At 43.4% G+C, this 19529-nt stretch overlaps 1 protein-coding gene across 2 annotated transcripts in view; it reads left to right on the top strand.

Moving 5' to 3' along the window:
* Positions 1-17678, top strand: part of MNAT1 (MNAT1 component of CDK activating kinase) — a 140946-nt gene extending 123268 nt beyond the window's left edge. The window contains exons 8-9 of one of the 2 annotated variants that reach the window (XR_014466189.1): positions 17226-17413; positions 17551-17678. Coding sequence is in view for 1 of the 2 variants with exons in the window: in XM_083166298.1 (XP_083022424.1) it covers positions 17226-17346 (121 nt within the window). In the remaining variant the exon portion in view is untranslated. Of the gene's footprint in view, positions 1-17225 lie in introns of both variants that reach the window. The other variant, XM_083166298.1, reaches the window with a different exon arrangement.
* Positions 17679-19529: the final 1851 nt, after the last annotated feature.

The following is a 19529-nucleotide window of genomic DNA, read 5'->3' as shown; positions in this document are numbered from 1 at the left end:
TTAACATTTGCCATGTCTCCTCACAGAATCACAGTTGAAGTACTTCGCTCCACCTGTGGATCTTTTTAAATGTGTCTGTCAGCAATAAGTGCACCTGTGAGGTGAGCTGGAAAATGTGAACTGGCTCATTAAAGCTGTGAAAATTCCCATCAAGAGGCAGTAGGTCTACCCTAACCTGCACTATGCTGGATTTCTGCTATAACACGGATAGTACCACACTGGGGATTTGCCTGTTATAGTGGGAAGCAGTGCAGCCTGGTTATGGCTTTAGGGGCCACTTTAAAAAATGGTTCAAGGCGATATAGTTGTTAGGAAGTTATTAATATATGGTCTCCATATAGGTGTATAGAAGATATATATAATATAGTGCTCATAGTGAGAATTTAGAAGTTGCGTTATGTAAAAAAAAAAAAAAAAAATCCAAGCGCATCTGGGATCAAAGGAGGAGGAGGCAGATGCAGCCAGACACACTAGCTCCGCCCACATCCATTGATGCAGGTAATGGGTTCTATGTGGCTTTCTAAAGAGTAAATAAAATAAACCTTTGGTTGCAATAGCAAAACATGCTAATTCAGCAACTGCTGAGAGGGATTGCAAAGATTTAAAGTAATAAAAAGCAATACACATAGAAAAGCAATGCTTAAAACAGGGAGCTGTTTCACAATCAGCAGGTGCATACACATTTGCTGATGCTGGTGGGGAGAGATCAATGGCGGAAGTGGGGGCCTCCCTCATCTGTACATATTCTGACAAGGGAGGGGGTCGGCAATGATGCGTGGGAGCTTGCATCGTTAATAATATTGAGTGTACACAATAGAGGATATTGTAAAAGATATTGCTCAGACGCCCTTTTCTGGGCGATATCTCTTACAATATCCTCTAGTGTGGACAGGGAGAATAAACCAGTACTTATGGGGTGAGTGTAGGGAGTACAGGCTGGGTCGTATTCTGGGTCCAATCCACTGGTATAGATCTAGCTGTCCTTTTAAATAAATTTATAGGTTGCTTGCAGACGTCCATAAATAGCACTGTACTTGGTCAGCATGTCCTTGCCCTTTACATCTTCAGTTACTGGCACAGGAATTATGTGTATGAGTAATGATTTATTGTACTATTCAGAACTGCATTCTTGCATACCTATATTTTCATATTAGCATGCTTGTGTGTGTCCTCAAACAGCTGGAGGTGACTAGACACTATGGAGGAGGTGTGCTGGTCAGCGAGATGTCTTTGTTCTGCTGATTTCACCTAATATTAGTACTAAGCTGCTTATGTACTTCCTACGGGAGTCCTAGATTAATAAATGAGCACATTGTGGTGTAGGTGTTCTATTATCGTATAATAAATACAGAGGGAAGTACGGGTCCATATAGTAAGTGTATTAGCGCTTCAGAAAACTATTATTAACTGATCGGATTGAGTTTACAATATATGTGTATGTAATGGTCAATGACACAATAAAATGCAACTATAATGCATATAATAATGCACCTCATTAAGCTCCTGATTCTTAGAGCTGGAAATATCGCAGGCAGTGTCTGTTCCTAAAATGTCCATTTAACTGGACTCTTTGCAAATGGTCATTGGTGAGTGTGAGTTCACAAGATGAAGTATATTTTCCAATATCCCAAGCAATCCTGTAGCCTCCGATATCAAGTTGTATCTTGCTGTAAGAAACTGATTTTATTGCCATTAGTGGATGGAATGGTCCGAAATCTCTTTATTCGCAAAGGTCACAGTGGAATTGGCTGGTACAACTTGGTAGCAAGTCCTGTGATGTAGATGGTTGTTCAGATTGAACTGGCCTCAAACTGCCATATCCAGACACCTGTGATGATCTACTTAGAAGCTGGATGGGTGCAAGGAAATGGATTGGAGGCTGATGCATTTTGCTGCATTTTAAATGATCGAAGCTAAAGTTGGGTTCATGTACCCTTCTAACGAAATGTATCATTAGCACCTGTTCTCACTTAATTTATCCAATCAACTTAATAATCCAGAAAATGATCAAGATGATCATAAGGAGGAAGACCTTTTTCATATATAACAATAATATATACATTTAAAACTTGGTTTTAATTAAAATGACATGTTAAAAATACCTACATATCACTAGTACAGGCATAAACAAATTGTGGCCCGCCAGCTGTATTGAAACTACAAGCCCCTAATAGCAAAACTGTGGCAAGGCATGCTGGGAGTTGTAGTTTCACAAAAGCTAGAGAGCCACAGGCTTCCTACGCCAGCACTAGTTGAATGAATATTGAGACTCCACCAATTAGAACCAATGTTAATGTACGGTTGGCCAATCAGGGCAATTGTTGAGATTTTGGTAACCAAGAGACACCTTTATATTTTTATTGGCACTCTGTATGATGTGTCATGGTGTTCTGTAGGTCACGTGACCCCACGTATCACGGTCACGTGATATGGCAACCACTATTGGAGTCCATTGCATGTTGTAGTTAGGTGCCGGCCACGTGACTCCGCTTGTGGTGTCACATGATACAGGCTCCAAATAAATTTATTGGAGAGGACCGGCATCCATCCGTGACCTCATTCCCCCATATCTGGGGGTCACGTGTGGCAGAGAATCTTGATGGTCACTAGCCTCTATGTATGTAGGCATGGGTCCGCAGCTACAGGCTACATTACACTTGCATCTTGTAATAACCTTCTGACTTACCTGAAACAGTTGTTAATATAATTGGCATATAAGTAACACACTATGCTTTTTTTAACTACATTCAGTCAATATTCAAGTTAAAATGCTCCCAGTGATCCGTTGGAATTCTGCCTAGTGGGATTTCGACCTCCACCCATTATGAGGCAATAGAAAAACTTTTTGAGGCCAATTCAATAAAAACAATCTTTGCCGGGTCAGCTGAGCCACATGTGCATAATTGCGCATGCGCAGTCCACAAAACATCGTAACGGGGCCGAATTCAGTCCCTTCCGAGTGTTAATAATAAACCCCCTTAGTTATTTCTATGAAAGTTTTTTAAAGGCATCAAAGGCAAGTAGCATCGATGACTGGTATTATTCAGGTAACCGTGAACAGTATCTGCAACAGCAATTTCTAGTAATGGAAGATTTTGGGGGGTATTCAATGTGAGGGTCACGGCAGTTGAGCTTGCTCGACCGCCGTGACCCAGTCCCGTTCTCGGTCAGCTCGACCGAGAACATGAAGGCGGGTTTCAACGTCCCGCCTGCAGGGGAGCGAGAAGGGGGCGTGGCCGCGAGTTGCGGCTGGGAAGAGGCAAGCTGCAGCCGGCAGCTCATCACTTCCCGGCCGTTCAGCTAGTGATGTCGGGCTCGTTCTGCCGAGATACCCTGCTCAATGCTGTCGGGGATGACCACATTGAATAGTGCCCGACGGGCATCTCCCTGATGGGCGATGCTCGCCGGTGATTGAATATCCCCCTTTGGGTCCAGAGGAAGAGAAGGAAATGTGAGGGGGACGTTGGTGGTAAAGATGAAGAAGAGAAGAATATGAATAAAGAACTAGAAACAAGATTACAAGTGAAGCAGGTCTGATACTGAAAGAAAGCCGGATGCATCAGAATCTGATGAAAAGGGCCCAAATTGCACTAGTGTATGGCCACATTAACAGTGACTCGTGTAACATGAACATGAGATATGTAACATTGAGTAAAGGGCTTCATTATCTAGCTGTGAAGTTTAGGTATAATTTGATGACACTGTAAACGATTTCTGCATTCTACTAATTTACAGCCTGCTAAAAGCCCTCTCTAGACATAGCCAAAGTGGCCCCCACTGTCCTTTGCCAGGGTCAAGTGCACGTGACTCCCGACTTACTCATCGCTCTATTTGTAGCTGTAGCTCTGCAGCCTCTCTACAGTGTAATCTATACTAGTTCTGCAGAGAAAGTGCTTTACAGGAATCCAGCAGGCTGCAATGCCCTTGCTGTAGCATATAGCATAGCAGCCAGGGCATGTATAGAATGTAAGCGCTTATACATTCACTACATCATAAGGTGCAAACCAGGGAGGGAGAGCAAATGAGGCTCAGCAGAATGTACTCCCTGTTTTGCCAGACATGGTGTTGAGAGCAGTGACAGCTGCTCGCTGAAGGTGGGGGGTGAGGGATATGACAAATGTGGAGCCAGGTGTCCTGATTGTTGGGGAATGCATTTAAATGCTCCATTTCCAGCAGTCTTACCAACGGAAGCTTTTCACTGCTTAAGGAATGTTTCCTGCCAATGATATCACGGTTACCAGAAATAATCATTAACCTTTCATTACTGAAATGGAAAGATAATGAATTCCGGAACCGTTTAGGGAGAAAACCCTTCACAAGACTGTATTTCAGGGAGGCTGTGTCTGTGTTCCATTCTAGCTCCAATATGGGATAACGTGATTAGGACAAGATATATATTATTAGTCTGTGAGAATAGTCTCTCACTGTGTCATCTCTAGTATGTAGCCTACAGCTGGTCCACGATGAGGAAAAGCCATACTCCCAAATAGGAATGTAATCAATGGGGAGCAGCGTTGATAAGTGCTTTCCAAATTATTGATGAGAAGGGGCCACTCTGTTGTTGTTGGTTTTTTTTTTTTCCGACTCCAAACCATAATGCCAATGGGTCCACAAGAAAATAAATAGATCAAATTGTGTGTAGGGCTTTCCCCACATTGCACCCTACTGAAAGATATTGGTACTCTTTACCTAGAACGGCGCCCGTCGCGGGCATCGCGGGTACATTTATGTGTGGCCGCGACGCGACCGACGCGATGCCCGCGATTTCCCATTGAAACCCATGTTAAACATGGAAATCGTGTCGGTCGCGTCGCGGCCGGCCATAAATGTACCCGCGATGCCCGCGACGCGATGCTCCCGATTTCCCATAGGAATCAATGTTAAAAGGCGCGATGGACCCGATTTTACTGTTAAATGGCTCAATGGACCCGATTTGGCCATAGAAATCAATGTTAAATGGGCCACAGAGCCCATTAACCCTTAAATGTCCCCCCCAATTTTTAACGCCACCCCACGATCCACGCGAACCCGAAGCGTGGCGAGCGCAGCGAGCCCGCGAGGGGCGGCGGTACGCGTCCTCCGACCTTTTCATGCCCTACTATCCACTAGGGCGTGGACACCTGTGAAGCCCGCGAGGGGACGCGTCTACCTGTGAAGGTATCCGCGTCCCCTCGCGGGGCTCGCTGCGCTCGCCACGCTTCGGGCTCGGTGGCTCGCTGCGCTCGCCACACTATAAATTGGGGGGGACATTTAAGGGTTAATTGTGCTTATTTGGGCTCTGTGGCCCATTTAACATTGATTCCTAGGGCCAAATCGGGTCCATTGAGGCATTTAACAGTCAAATCGCGGTCAATCTGCCTTTTTAACATTGTTCCCTATGGGAAAATCGCGGGCATCGCGGCCATCCCGATTTACCCGCGATGACCGCGATTTTTACCCCCGACGACCGCGATTTCAATCGCGGGCGCCGTTCTAGGTAAAGAGTACCAAGATATTTTGTGTGTCAAATTTTAATTTAATTATTTTAAGTGATAAAATTGTTATATTTTATACAAAATTGTAATGAAATTTGAACACTTAGGGCGCTATTCAATCCGCTGCCACTAATTTCGATGGGGGAAATAGCAGCAGGTACCTGCCTATTCAATGCTGTCTTTCCCGTTTCTCACGGACATGCCCCCTTTTCGTCGTTTGGCAGGCGGAGCATTGAATCCCGCCTGCTGAATATCAGTTAAGTGGGCCGAGAATGGTCCAGGGTCACGATTGTCGGATGTCCCAACAGTCGTGACCCAGGATTGAATACCCTCTTATGGTCCCTTACATAACTGTATGTGTGAGCTATTTAAATACTATTCCTTTGGCAATTAGCTTGTTTATTTAAATTGTGATTGCCTTATACACTTGGATTGATGCGTTTAGGGGGAAAATCAATTGCCAGCAAATCGTTTGATTGGCCGAATTCCAACAACAATCGCCACACTTTATGGTGGCGGGATATCTCTCAAGTGTTCTATAGCCCATAGGTTAGAAAGCACTTTTGACGGAAATGGATACAAATAGATGCAGATAAATCTAGGTCGATGGTCAACATGAGCTTTTCATGATTTTTAGGGGTAAAACAGACTTCAGTTCATACTTTACCATTCACGTGGGCATAGAGTAAGTTTAGCGCAACAAGGCACTGTGCCTGACGCAAGAAGACGCGATACACTTATACGGTGTCCATGTCGACATAAACACAAAAAACCATGAAAAACTCATGTCGACATTTGGTGACCAATAAAAAACCTTTTCAATGGCAACCTTTTCACCATGTCAGCATTTTCAATCTCTACCTTTTGGCCATGTCGTTCTTTTGACCATGTCGACATTTTCAATGTCAGCCTTTTGGGCACTGTCGACTTTTTCAAAGGTTGTCAATGAAAAATGTTCCAAGTTTGGTGTAAATTGCTGCAGGCATTCCAAAGTTATGCTGTCTGCCTCCGCCCTAGGCTGTTTTACCCCCACAGTGTTTGTTCCCAGATAGTAAGTCATATGTGTCCCAAGTTTGGTGTAAATTGCTGCAGGCATTCCAGAGTTATGCTGGAACACACACAAACACATATATTGATTTTTTTGTGATTTCCGTGGATGGACAGTGACATTGTTAAATCCGGTTCTTAAAGTTTTGTAAAGTGAATATTTATTTCATTTAATAATGTACCCTTAAAGGCCGTTCTGAGGGGAATATTTCTGGGGCAGGGCAAACCTACATTGGTTGCTTTTGTCCTGCTCCAGGAACCCCCCCCCCACTTAAGGGTTTAAGATGCCACTTAAGAGAGTCTGTTTATTGTGTTGTATTCAGTGCCGTTGAGGTGCGGTGGGGCAGAGTACTTTTTTCCACGGGCCCGTGTCCCCTGCCCCGCTCCCCTGCTGCAGAGACCTGGCAGTGGCAATAGAGTGTAGAGGCTGCTGCAGCAGCACAGGTTCTCTCCCCCGCTCAGCACACAATGCTCACTGCAGTGTGCTGAGTGGGGGAGAGAGGAAGCAGCAGCCTGTGCGCCAGCACACAGCCCGTACACTCTGCACATTTTTTATGGTACTGCTTTCCTAGCACGGCGCCCACGATCTAGATTGTATGTGTGGGGCTGATATCTCAAGCATCTCATGCATCTTATGTGTTTGTGCGGCATAAGATGCATGAGATGATGCAATCGACGCGATCAATGAGATTTTTACATTGGAATCAATGTAAAAAGCCCCCAAAACCCCAATTTTAATTGCTAACCCCCCCTCATGGGTGAAATGGCCCTCCCATTGTTAACGCCACCCCACTATTGACGCCAACCCGAAGCGTGGCAAGCCCGCGAGGGGCGGCGGTACGCGTCCTCCGACCTTTTCATACCCCCACTATCCACGTCAGCGTGGAGTTGATTTTATATAGTGTGGCGAGCGCAGCGGAATACATGTAAAGTAGTCCGCGTCCCCTCGCTGGGCTCGCCACGCTTCGGGCTTGGTGGCTTGCTGCGCTCGCCACACTATATAAAAACAACTCCACGCCGACGTGGATAGTGGGGGTATGAAAAGGTCGGAGGACGCGTACCGCCGCCCCTCGCGGGCTCGCTGTGCTCGCCACGCTTCGGGTTGGCGTTGATAGTGGGGTGGCGTTAACAATGGTTATTGGGGGCTCACGATTTATGGATCTCATGCATCTTATGCATCTTATGTATGCATAAGATCCATGAGATTAAAAAATCGGGTCCATCGCGTTGATTGTATGCCTTAAGTACCTTAAACTTAAGGCATGCAATCAATGAGACGGGCGCTGTGCTAGGAAAGCAGTACCTTTTTTATTTTTAAAAGGGCATGGCCACGCCCCCATTTGGCCACGTCCCTTTTTGCTGGGGCCCAGCGGAGCTTTCAGTGGCCCTGTTTGTATTCAGAAAGTCATAAGCTTTCCAATGACATATCACAATGCATGAAAACAACAGAAATAGCATGGACAATTATGACAGAACCCTTAAAGGGTCGTCTGGTTAAACCCATCTTAGAACTTAGATTGTCCTTTAAGATGATATGGTAGTGTGCAAAGTCTGAAGACGATTAGTTATAGCTTTCAAGAGTTATTGTGGAACATACACACACACACGATTCAATTATACTTATGTAGATAAATATATGGAACCAACAGTTTCTTAATAAGGAAATGTAATGTACTATACTGTATGTTTTAAATTATAATAAGGTTTAGTACTGATGGGTGAGGTTCCGTATAATTTCTCACACGTTTTAGTGTCCTTTTTTAGTATTTAGTATTCAAACATACGCATTTCCATATGGTGCATACAACTATAAATATTGCTGTATGCGTCCAGTGGCGTATTTAGAGGGGGGACCAAGGGACATGCCCGTCTGTCATTTTTTTTAGTCTTTTTTTTTTTTTAATTTCTGATTAAAATTGTGGCGCTGCTATGGAAACTGTTTACTGGCAGCGGGACTTGAGGAGCTCCTTCCTGCTGCTTTTTCCCCACGTGGTGCAACAATGGGCAGCCATACTCATAACTAACCTTCAGTGAATTTGCTCCCCTCCCACAGCCAAACCCCATACTCTCTCCCCAGTGCCTTACCCTAACCTCCCCTACCACAGCCTATACCCTCTCCCCAGTGCCTTACCCTAACCTCCCCTCCCGCAGCCTATACCCTCTCCCCAGTGCCTTACCCTAACCTCCCCTCCCACAGCCTAACCCCATACCCTCTCCCCAGTGCCTTACCCTAACCTCCCCTACCACAGCCTATACCCTCTCCCCAGTGCCTTACCCTAACCTCCCCTCCCGCAGCCTAACCCCATACCCTCTTCCCAGTGCCTTACCCTAACCTCCCCTACCACAGCCTATACCCTCTCCCCAGTGCCTTACCCTAACCTTCCCTCCCGCAGCCTATACCCTCTCCCCAGTGCCTTACCCTAACCTCCCCTCGTACACATCGCAATCGCCCGCAGAGATGGATAGATCACTGGGTTTTGACTGTAAACAATAGGCAATACCCTGCTCAGCACACATTGCGGAGTGCATCGCTTTTGTGCCATGATGTGTGCTGATTGTCCCCATATTTTATGTTTGGTAATAACTAGCGCTGGTTTTGCCTATCAATTTGACGACAAATAATTTTTTGATCCTGGGCCACCTAAGGCAGTAGCTTAACCATCTCTGCAGATTCCGTGCCTTCTGACCGTCCACATGGAATCTGCTGAAAACCTCCTTGAAGGAGATGGATGCTAGAGTTATTACTGAACCTCTAGTGTCTTTACATATAGCGCTGCCCAAAAGTGCCAGATTCCGAGAGCCATGGCATGCTGTGAGCACCAAAACTCCTGGCAATGAGCGTGTTGGTATAAAAAAAAATATTATTATTAATGTATGGGGGAATGAGAAACGTGGCTCAAATTTCTAGTTATGCCACTTACCCAAGGCACCCCTGCAACTCCCAGGTTGCCTAGGCATACATGGTGGGAACCAGTAATAGAATATAGCAGTCTTTACTTCAGTGCTCTTCAATTGCTTTTTAGAAGTGTTTCTATCCTTTCTCAAACAACAGCCTACTATAATCGCATGAGCGCTGAACATGCCTATGCGGTTACAATACAACCGGTATTGGGCAGGGGCTGCATGCACAATAGGCAATAGATGAAGTCACAGATATACATGCAGTGTGTGTTATACTGTGATATACTCAGCAATGTATCCATCTTTGCGGACGATACAAAACTTAGCAAAGTCATCAAATCATCAGAAGATGTCACCATGCTTCAAAATGATCTTGCAATTCTAGATGAGTGGGCAAAAAAATGGAAGATGAGGTTCAATGTAGATAAATGTAAGGTTATGCACCTTGGGAGACACAACCAGTGTGCAAGTTACAACCTTAGCGGAGAGGAACTGGGTAATTCCATACTTGAAAAGGATCTAGGAGTCCAAATAGACAGCAAACTAGGATGTAGTGCCCATTGTAATGTAGCTACAAAAAAGGCCAACAAAATTCTGGCATGTATTAAGAGGGGAATGGAAACTAGGGACTCAAGGGTAATTATGCCACTGTATAAAGCATTGGTGAGACCTCACCTCGAGTACGGAGTACAGTTCTGGGCCCCACACTATAAAAAGGACATCATAGGATTAGAAAAAGTCCAAAGGCGAGCAACAAAGCTTATTAGGGGAATAGAGAATTTAAGCTACGGGGAGAGATTAAGCAATTTGGGACTATTTACATTAGAAAAGAGACGTTTAAGGGGGGACATGCTCAACATGTACAAGTATATCAAGGGCCAATATAAGGAACTGTCACACACCCTCTTTTCTACTAGAAAGGAATCTAGGACGCGAGGGCATGAGTATAGATTAGAAGAAAAAATATTTCATTCAGCTAGTAGAAAGAATTTCTTTACGGTCAGAACAGTCAAACTCTGGAACTCTCTTCCCAGAGAGGTGGTAACGGCTGGCTCATTAAATGCGTTCAAGGCAAAGTTGGACAAACATTTACTGGAGAAAAACATCCATGGGTACAAATAAGAAATATAATTTGTCTGTAAAATATCAGAACCTACCAAATCAGCAATGGATATCTATACCAGGTTGAACTAGATGGACGCAAGTCTTTTTCAGCCTTACCTACTATGTTACTATGTTATCAAGGTTCTATTGTAAGGTGCTGCAAATTACTAGTGACAGCATCTTTGTTTTTAACATCATTCATTGTATTATTATTTCCTTCACATTCCTGGCTCTCAGCTTGTTAATTGCAAACTATAAGGAATTTTAAAAACAACATAGAATGTATATATAAGTGACGTCCTGTATCTAGAAGTTGCTTTTGGAAATTGTACTAGTAATAAGCATGCTGTTATTGATTTCTAAATGCTTTTATACCTCGACGTTTTGCACCATGTTCCCAGAAGCTTATATTTAACTTTTCTGCAGCATTTCAGATTAGTGGGCTGCAGAAATCTGGTGAGCTCCAGGGCTGCGGCGTTCTGCAGGAAGGAAAGAAATGTTTACACAATGTCCTCATTTGTTGAAAACCCAAATCGTTTCTACTTTTCTGTTGTCTCATTTTGGAGAAACTTCTTTTGAAAATGTTTCAGACACCAAAACACGGTTAACCACTAGCCTCGGGCGGTGAGTGCAAACCTTTGGTCAGTTAAATGAATTCAACCTTTCCAAATGAGCAGCTGAACTGCAGGACATGAGCCAGAGATTTGTACGGTTAAATATGAAATGCCACAAGCCCACAGTGATTCATTGAGTGGGAGCAGTTGCTGCTCGTCTGGAAGGAAGATACAGTGGCTAAAATTAGTATTCATATTCATAATGATGGCTTAGGTGCTGGGCCTGATGCACTAAGCTTCAAAAGTGATAAAATGGAGAGTGATAACCAACCAATCAGCTTCTGCCTGACATTTTTCAAACACAGTCTGTGACATGGCTAGTAGGAGCTGATTGGCTGACTGTTTATCACTCTCCATTTTATCACTTTTGAAGCTTAGTGTATCTGGCCCTCTGTCTGCTCCTACCTCCAATCTGTCTTCACAGCTCCCTCTCTCCATATCCAGCAAGTTTGAAACAGATCATTTTGCTTTCACTTTCTGTGGAGGAGTAATTTGGTCGGTTGAGTGGCCTCTAGTGGTCACTGGAGGTACTTCACTTCAGAGGTGAGGAGTATTAAGCTATATATAGATTTAATGCACACACATTCACAGAGAATATTTAGTCATTCATATCAGTCCCTGACCCAGTGTGAGTGAAACCCAGGCAAACAGATGGAGCACATACAAACTCAACACTGATATGCCAACAATTGAAATTGTTTCCTTGGCTGTAAAGGGCATGCTAATCACTACACCAACCATGCTGCCATGTACTACTTTATTCCAAAAATGGGTACTTATGTATTATCTGGGCTCCCATGTTAAATGCTCCCCATTTTTTCATACCCCTACTATCCAACTAAGCATGGAGTTGATTTTATATAGTGTGGCGAGCGCAGCGAGCCACCGAGCCCGAAGCGTGGCGAGCGCAGCGGTCTTATAAGAAAAACGGGAGCCCAGATATTACATAAGTACCCAAAAATGTTTAGTAGTTAAAATTAAACACATTCAATCATCAGACATGTCTGTCTAGTTTAATTGGCTAATTACGTGTTAATTAGTGGTGCCTCGTAAAACATTCTGTGGATTGCTAATAAAGGCTGAACCTGTTGAGATCCACAAACTACAGTATGGCAGCCTTAGCACTGTTGTACAGCAGTGTAATTGTATATACCAGCTTGGTATACAGCGTTCCACAGGATGGGTGTGGAATGTAACATACATCCTCCAGCTTAAAACTAATTATCTACTTGTTAAAATGACTGGGGTTCTGTAAAGTATTATAGACTGGGACCTTTACCCTCCTCTCAATTTACCGTCATGCCAGCTCTTTCCACGGGCGATGTTCCTTTGCTGAACTTAAAACTCAAGGGAAATATGTTTTTGTGTAAATCCATATTTTTTCAATATGATGGGAGGAATGGAATGCCGCCAGCAGTAGGACCATTGTATAGACTACTTAATGGTGCATATGATCCTAATCTGATCCTAATTTATCCCAGTATGATTGCAGGAGTAACAAGGAAGGAAGCTTCCTGACGAAGCACATGGTTCCTATCATCCATTGAAATAATACACATAAACACAGACATGCGTTTAATATGTGCGACTAGATGTTTATGCTGATGTGATTATGTATCAGTTCCTGAGTAATCAGATTATGCAAAATGCTGCGCTGTTCGTTGTATTTGTTCCTTGCTCATAGAGGAAAAGTCCAACTTATTTTAATAGGATATTTTATTTGGGATTCCATTAAAGCAGTAGATGTCATTTTAAGTCGATCGGACATCAGTAGCCTGTTTTCGCATACAATGACATGTCTCAGGATGTATGTGATTGTTTTCTTGTAGTGTGGAAATATATGGGTAAATTTACCAAGATGTGAGTTCTATTGAAGAACCAATCAGATTCTGTTTCTCCTGTGAGTCATTAGCAATGTCCCCCGTTGTCTGTACGCGCAGCTCAATTTCACTCTATCGCATGGAAGTAGTGAGGGCAGGATGATGTCACTGAATATTGTTAATGATATGCTTAAATGTGTATGCGCTTATCACTGGAAGACCGAATCGACTTGTGTGTGTGTGTGGGGGGAGGGGGGGATTTTTTAGCCAGAGTATCCCCATTTGGCCCTTGAAGTGCATTGGGTTGCCCTGGGAGTAGAATTGCTAAATCTTCTAAAAGTATTTTTGGAGCATCTCAGAAAATGATAGAATCTGCTTGGTTGCTATGGGAAACACCACCACTTTATATTTCTAAATCTAGTGCCAAAAATGTCTGCGAACATGGGATTGTTTGGATTGTAACACTGTTGCGGGAATGAATGTGCCTGAAATAATTCTCCTGCTTGTATATTTACAGAACCTCCAACATGCCCCCCTCCATCATGTACAAAATGCTCTGCTCCCAGGCTTCCCAATGAATCTATGTTTGTAGACACCTGTGTTACAACACTATTATCAATTAATTTGTTCAACATTGGTGACTGCAATCTATATAATCCTAGCGATTGCCCATCCTGTTTTCTTCATGTACAGAGGGAGCCGGGATGCACTCAAAATCCCGACAGTCGAAATCCCGACAGGGTCAAAATCCTGAATGGGTCATAATACCGACAAGGACAAAATCCCGACATTTAAAATACCGACAAGGATAAAATCCCGACATTTAAAATCCCGACAAGGTCAAAATACCGACATATAGAATGTACAGGTGAAACTATCAACATGACTTTGGGTCGACAGGTCACGAGGTCGACATGGGTTTTTTCACTGTTTTTTTACCCGACATGTGCCGACAGGCGGTATTTCATGCCCTACCATCCACTAGGGCGTGGCGGGAGAATAAAATAGTGTGCCCGAAGCATCGCGAGCGATGCGAGGGGCTGCGGTTCACCTCCAACTGTGTCGACATTCGGGTAAAAAAAACTGTGAAAAAACCCATATCGACCTGCCGACCCAAACTCATGTTGACAGTTTCACCTGCACATTCTATATGTCGGTATTTTGACCATGTCGGGATTTTAAATGTTGGGATTTTGTCCTTGTCGGTATTTTAAATGTCGGGATTTTGTCCTTGTCTGTATTATGACCCATTCGGGATTTTGACCCTGTCGGGATTACATACCAAATCCGAGGGAGCCGGAGCACTCCTCTGAATAAGAGATTTGTAAATACAGGTGTCGGATGACTCATCGACAGTCAGGATTCAGACGGTCGTTTCTCCAACATCAGAATTTTGACTTTCAGGAGCCCAACAGGCAGAATCCCTATTTCCCTCGTGGGGTCCACAACCCCTGCGATCGCAAGGGACATCGATGCGCTCGCTCCTCTGTCGGGCTCCCGACAGTTGGGATTCTGATGTTGGAGAAACGACCGTCGGAATCCCGACTGTCGGTGAGTTCTACCATATCCGCAAATACACTGGTAGTCCAGGACTAGATTATTTTGGGCCCGAAGTAAAGATTAATACTGCTGGAGGGTCTGATATCGCTAGTACCCGATCCATGGGTTGACAGTGTCTAGGTCAGGGGTAGCCAACTCCAGTCCGCGAGAGCTACCAACAGTGCATGTTTTCCAGGTCTCCTCACAGAAATCACAACTGAAGTATTTAGTGCCACCTGTGGATCTTTTAAAATGTGTAAGTCAGTAATGAGTGCACCTGTGTACCTGTGAGGTGAGCTGGAAAACGTGAACTGTTGGTAGCTCTCGAGGACTGGAGTTGGCTACCCCTGGTCTAGGTCAACACCATATGGTTGACATTGATAAGGGCAAAATAGACAGAAGGTCGGCACAAATCAATGTGTCGACACTTGAAAAGGTCAACATGAGTTTTTCAAAATCTTACATTTTTGGTGGACATTTTCATGCTTCACCATCCACATGGACTGCAGTTGAGTATGGTAAAGTGTGCCAGCCTTTTCCATGTCAAACTAAACACCCACACCCCAGTTTAAGCCACCCATCGTCCTGATTTAGGCCATTGCATATGCAGACAATATTTTTACAATCTCTTTAAATCCTGGACATTAAGAATTGGCTTATTTAGTAATCTCAGGCCTTTTTAAATGGAAAGAAAGTCAGCAAGGCACCACCCACAACATAACACGACGTATGTGGTTGCAAGACATAGTTTATACCAGTATAGAATTCACAGAAACAATCACTATTACGTTGAGGTTTAAAGCAATAAAAGCCATTATTTTTATGCGGTCTGCTTTAGTGAAAAAAAAAAAATTATTGGTTTTCATCTTTTTCAGAGGAAATTCTTTTTTCGTTGGTCTGGGGCCTTGGTAAGAGGCTGTTGGCAAGTATTCATAAGGAATTTAATGCTGGTTCTGTGATGTTTAATGGTTTGCATTTTTTGTCAGAAACTTTTTAACCTGCACTAGGAAATGTTTGGCTTGCAATGTTACACACAGTGAGGGTTATTCTGGTTGATCCGCAGCCTTCCGAGTCCATCGACTCCGCCAGTTCGTTCGCCGTGTCGTTTAAAAAGAGAAAATAAATACGTGAAACCCTTCTAAAGTGGGAAAGTAAAGATGTTCTAATCATATTTTGGCTTCCATTTAGCTAATCCATTCTATACAATGATAGATACTGTAGGATCGGATTGGTTGCTATGGGTAGTACTCCTTAGTCCACCTTAAAAGGACCTGGAAATCCAACCCAGGTTACAGAGCAATGTAGTCTTGAGACTCAAGACTTAGGGGGAGATTCTCTATGCAAGAAATGTGGTAAAAACCCCATTATCGGGGTTTTTACCGCATTTTGGGATGCTGTAAGCATCCCCCGCCGGGTTAACGCGGCTGGGGGCATCGCCAGAAAAATCTGGCGATGCCCCATAGAGGCCAATGCGCTTCTACCGCATCCCACTGCCGCCCCGCAACGACGCCCCGCTTCGCCCCCTCCTCCCTCACCTGTGTCCGAGCAGCACAGCGCAGTGCTGCCCGGACCTTTGACCTCCTCCCTACACTGATCCTCTTCCGGGTGCAGGGAGGAGGAGAGCCCGGCGCAGCAGCAGCGCCGGGTGTGTGAGGGAGGGGGGAGCCGCTGGGACCCCGCGACTCTCACTGCAAAGGACAGCTCTTAACGCAAGAGCTGTCCTTTGCTAGAATTATCGCATATGTTAGAACATATGTGATAATTATAAATGTGATGGGCGGCGAAGATTCTTAGAGAATCTCCCCCTATATCTTAAGTCGGGCTACAATCTCCGGCAGAGAGAAGGCCCCAGCAATATCGAGTGTCCAGCCTGTAGTGCGAACAGTTTTCAAGCTGCTACATGACTCAAAACCTACATGTCTCTATAGCAACCGGAATTATCCGAATGGTTACTGTTGGAGGAATAACAGACATGCCAAGCTTTGCTATTTAAGCTTTTTGTTCGATATAAACATTCGAGAAGTTGGATATACTATACTCCATCACACTCTTACTCTCATACTTATGAACAAAACTATAGTGGAAAATCCAGGGTACTACGAGTAGCACATATTATTATGCTCTTGTTTAATATTTCACAAAATATTCTTGTCCTTTAAATGGTGGATGCCACAGGTAAGATCAGCAGAAATCCACTTTCAGGATCTCTAAGGTGGCCAAATGAAACACAGGTGAAGCAATATAACCGCAGGAGACTTAACACATCATAATTTAAATTCCTGTTTGGGATGTCCCTTTCCAAGCATGATGGCATCAACACGGTATTAAACCATCCGAGGTGTTTTACTGGTGGTCCTGTATTTCTTTTTCCCCCTGGCTCCTGCCAGAAAGGCATCTGTTTTAAGTTTCTTGGTGCTACCCCAGAAAGAATCATGCACATTGAAAGTCTGTTTGTTCTATGAAGCAATGTTAATGACTCAACATTACCCTATGCCAAGATGTAAAGAATTAAAGCATAACAGTAGTCTAATAGGCTTTTAATCAGTTGTATGAATCTTTTTTTTTTTTTTTCTTTCTGAAAGTTACAGCATTTATGTATCTGTATAATACTACTGGTAACGAGCTACCCTGGGAAATCCGAATTGTACACATCTGGATACCTAGTAAAATGAACTAGCATTTATTTATAGGTTTTGTTGGTAAAACAATGTTCTCCTTTGTTCCAGGTATCTAAACCATGTACGGGCCACCTCCCCACAGGATCTAGCCGGAGGCTATACTTCCTCCCTTGCATGCCACAGGGCACTGCAGGATGCTTTCAGCGGGCTGTTCTGGCTGCCACATTGACTCGCATACCCCAGTCTGGATGGAACGCACACTGGCATCGGACCAGCATCTAGCACAAGCCAATCTGGTAAAATTACTGCCATCTGCACCTTACCTAGGCTGCTGTGTGCACTTTAATAAAGACAGCTGTGTTTGACGGGAAGTGTTTTTTTGGAGAGAGAGAACGGCCTAAGTCCCAATACATTTTTTTTTTTGCTCCTATAGCGCTGCCGACAGCAACTGAAACAACAAGTCTGATGGAAGCAATGAATAATTCCATTTATATCTCTGGGATTTCTCGAAGAAGTTGTACATTTTTCTGTTTATTTTTAAATAAAGCCAAGTTTTATTAGTTTGTGGATTTCCGTTTTTTTTTCGAGGCTTTGTTGAATAAATATTTGTAGAGCATTAGTCCGAGTGTATAGCGCTGACTGAACACGCAGCTTTATGATGTCATTATTGCAGAGTATTTTATGCTTTGCTATACAGGACTGTTGGGACACCAACTCTAATAGAGGGCCTGTAATTACTATTATGGATAAACAGATAATTATCATGGGCTCCTGTATGGCAGAGGTAAGAAACCTGTTGTGGAACTACACATCTGACCGCCCGGACAACCTTAGACTGTGTACATTTTGGTATTTGCAATATGTGCTTTCATTGCGTTGGGTGTGGTATATTTGGTCTATCCCCAATAGGTCAACATGAGCCTTTCATGTTTTTTGTTGTGGTCAGTTTGTCTATGACCCCCCAGTCAAGTGTATGGGTTCCCCTTCCACGTGGATGGAAAAATATGAAAATTAGAAGAAAAAAAATGGACATTTAAAAAAAAAAAAATTCATGTTGACCTATCATCCCAATCCCTATTGTGTTTGACAAGTCTGATGCCAGGTCCAGATATGGTCCTCGGGGCATTCCTACGATCGTTTTACATATATCCATGATTGGCCACTGGTGAATTCAATAGTACGAAAAGAGAAGAAGTGGAGAGACCCGCACCATAAGGTGCTTTTGAAGCAATGTATGGTATCGTGGAATAATTGTGCTTATATTCGCTGGAAATTTTTATAAATATCTTTCCTGGCAATTTAGGGTGCTAATCCCCTGATTCAAAAATGAGCAATAACAATGGAAGAGAAAAAAGGTGAATCAGTTTGACTGGGATGCACTCCTGTTCCACAGTAATAAAATATTATTTTTACCTAAAAAAGGTGTATACTTTATTTGTTGAAGTATTTGATTATTTTTAGAAGTTTTATTTATTAAACTTTATTAAGAGCTAGTAGGTCATCATTCTGTAATGGTGCTGGATAATACAGTTTGTCAATGATATGAGACCTTAAGGTAAGTAGTGAAAATATTAAAACAAGATATAGATTTAAAGAGAAAAAGAAATTTTAAAGATTAAAAATCACTCTGTGAATATTGTAGCTTGAGTATACTTGTCTAGTTACTGCTTAAATTCCACAGTGTGATAGTGGATTAATGCAGTGCCTGTGTAGGGTGTTTGATTAACACGGTGATATTCTCACTGTCTGTTGTCTAATCAAAGCAATGTATTGCCCTCTGCGTATATATTCCTCAAATGGGGTTGATTCTGCCCACGATAGTTCTATCTGAACCACTGCATATGGTGCAGATGTATAATCCGTACGGACAGGTTTGTCCTACACTAGTACTAGTGCTCACAATCTGTCAGGCAGAGTCACTGGTAATTGTCAAAGGGTGTGCACTCAATTAGTGCCGTGCACACTGTGCGATCTTCCAATTGGATCTATGCTGATCCTATAAGGTGCTCTACATACAATTCATGTGGCACATATACGTGGGTCGTACACACTGTGCAATCTTCCGATTGGATCTGTAATGATCCTGTGCTTCTGAGCTTAAATGGCTGATGTGCTTTATGGTGCACTACATACAGTTCATGTGGCACGTATACATAGGTAGGAACAGTACTGATGGTATGTTGTGCACAGTTTAATGAATCACGTGTTCACATACATGCATTTCTTTATTGGGCAAGATCACTGGTAGGCTGCCAGTACGAATGTGTGATCGCTGGATGTCATACACACTATGCAATCCTCAGGTTGGATCTATACTAGCATTGTGTTTTTGTGCTAAAATAGCTACTGCATTTTGTAATGCGCTGTTAACAAGTTAATATATCACATATACATCAATGAAAGCAAATGCCA

The sequence above is a fragment of the Crinia signifera genome, chromosome 12, assembly GCF_055691185.1.
Source record: "Crinia signifera chromosome 12, ASM5569118v1, whole genome shotgun sequence".
NCBI lineage: Eukaryota > Metazoa > Chordata > Amphibia > Anura > Myobatrachidae > Crinia > Crinia signifera.
This window is presented reverse-complemented; position numbering and strand designations above follow the sequence as displayed.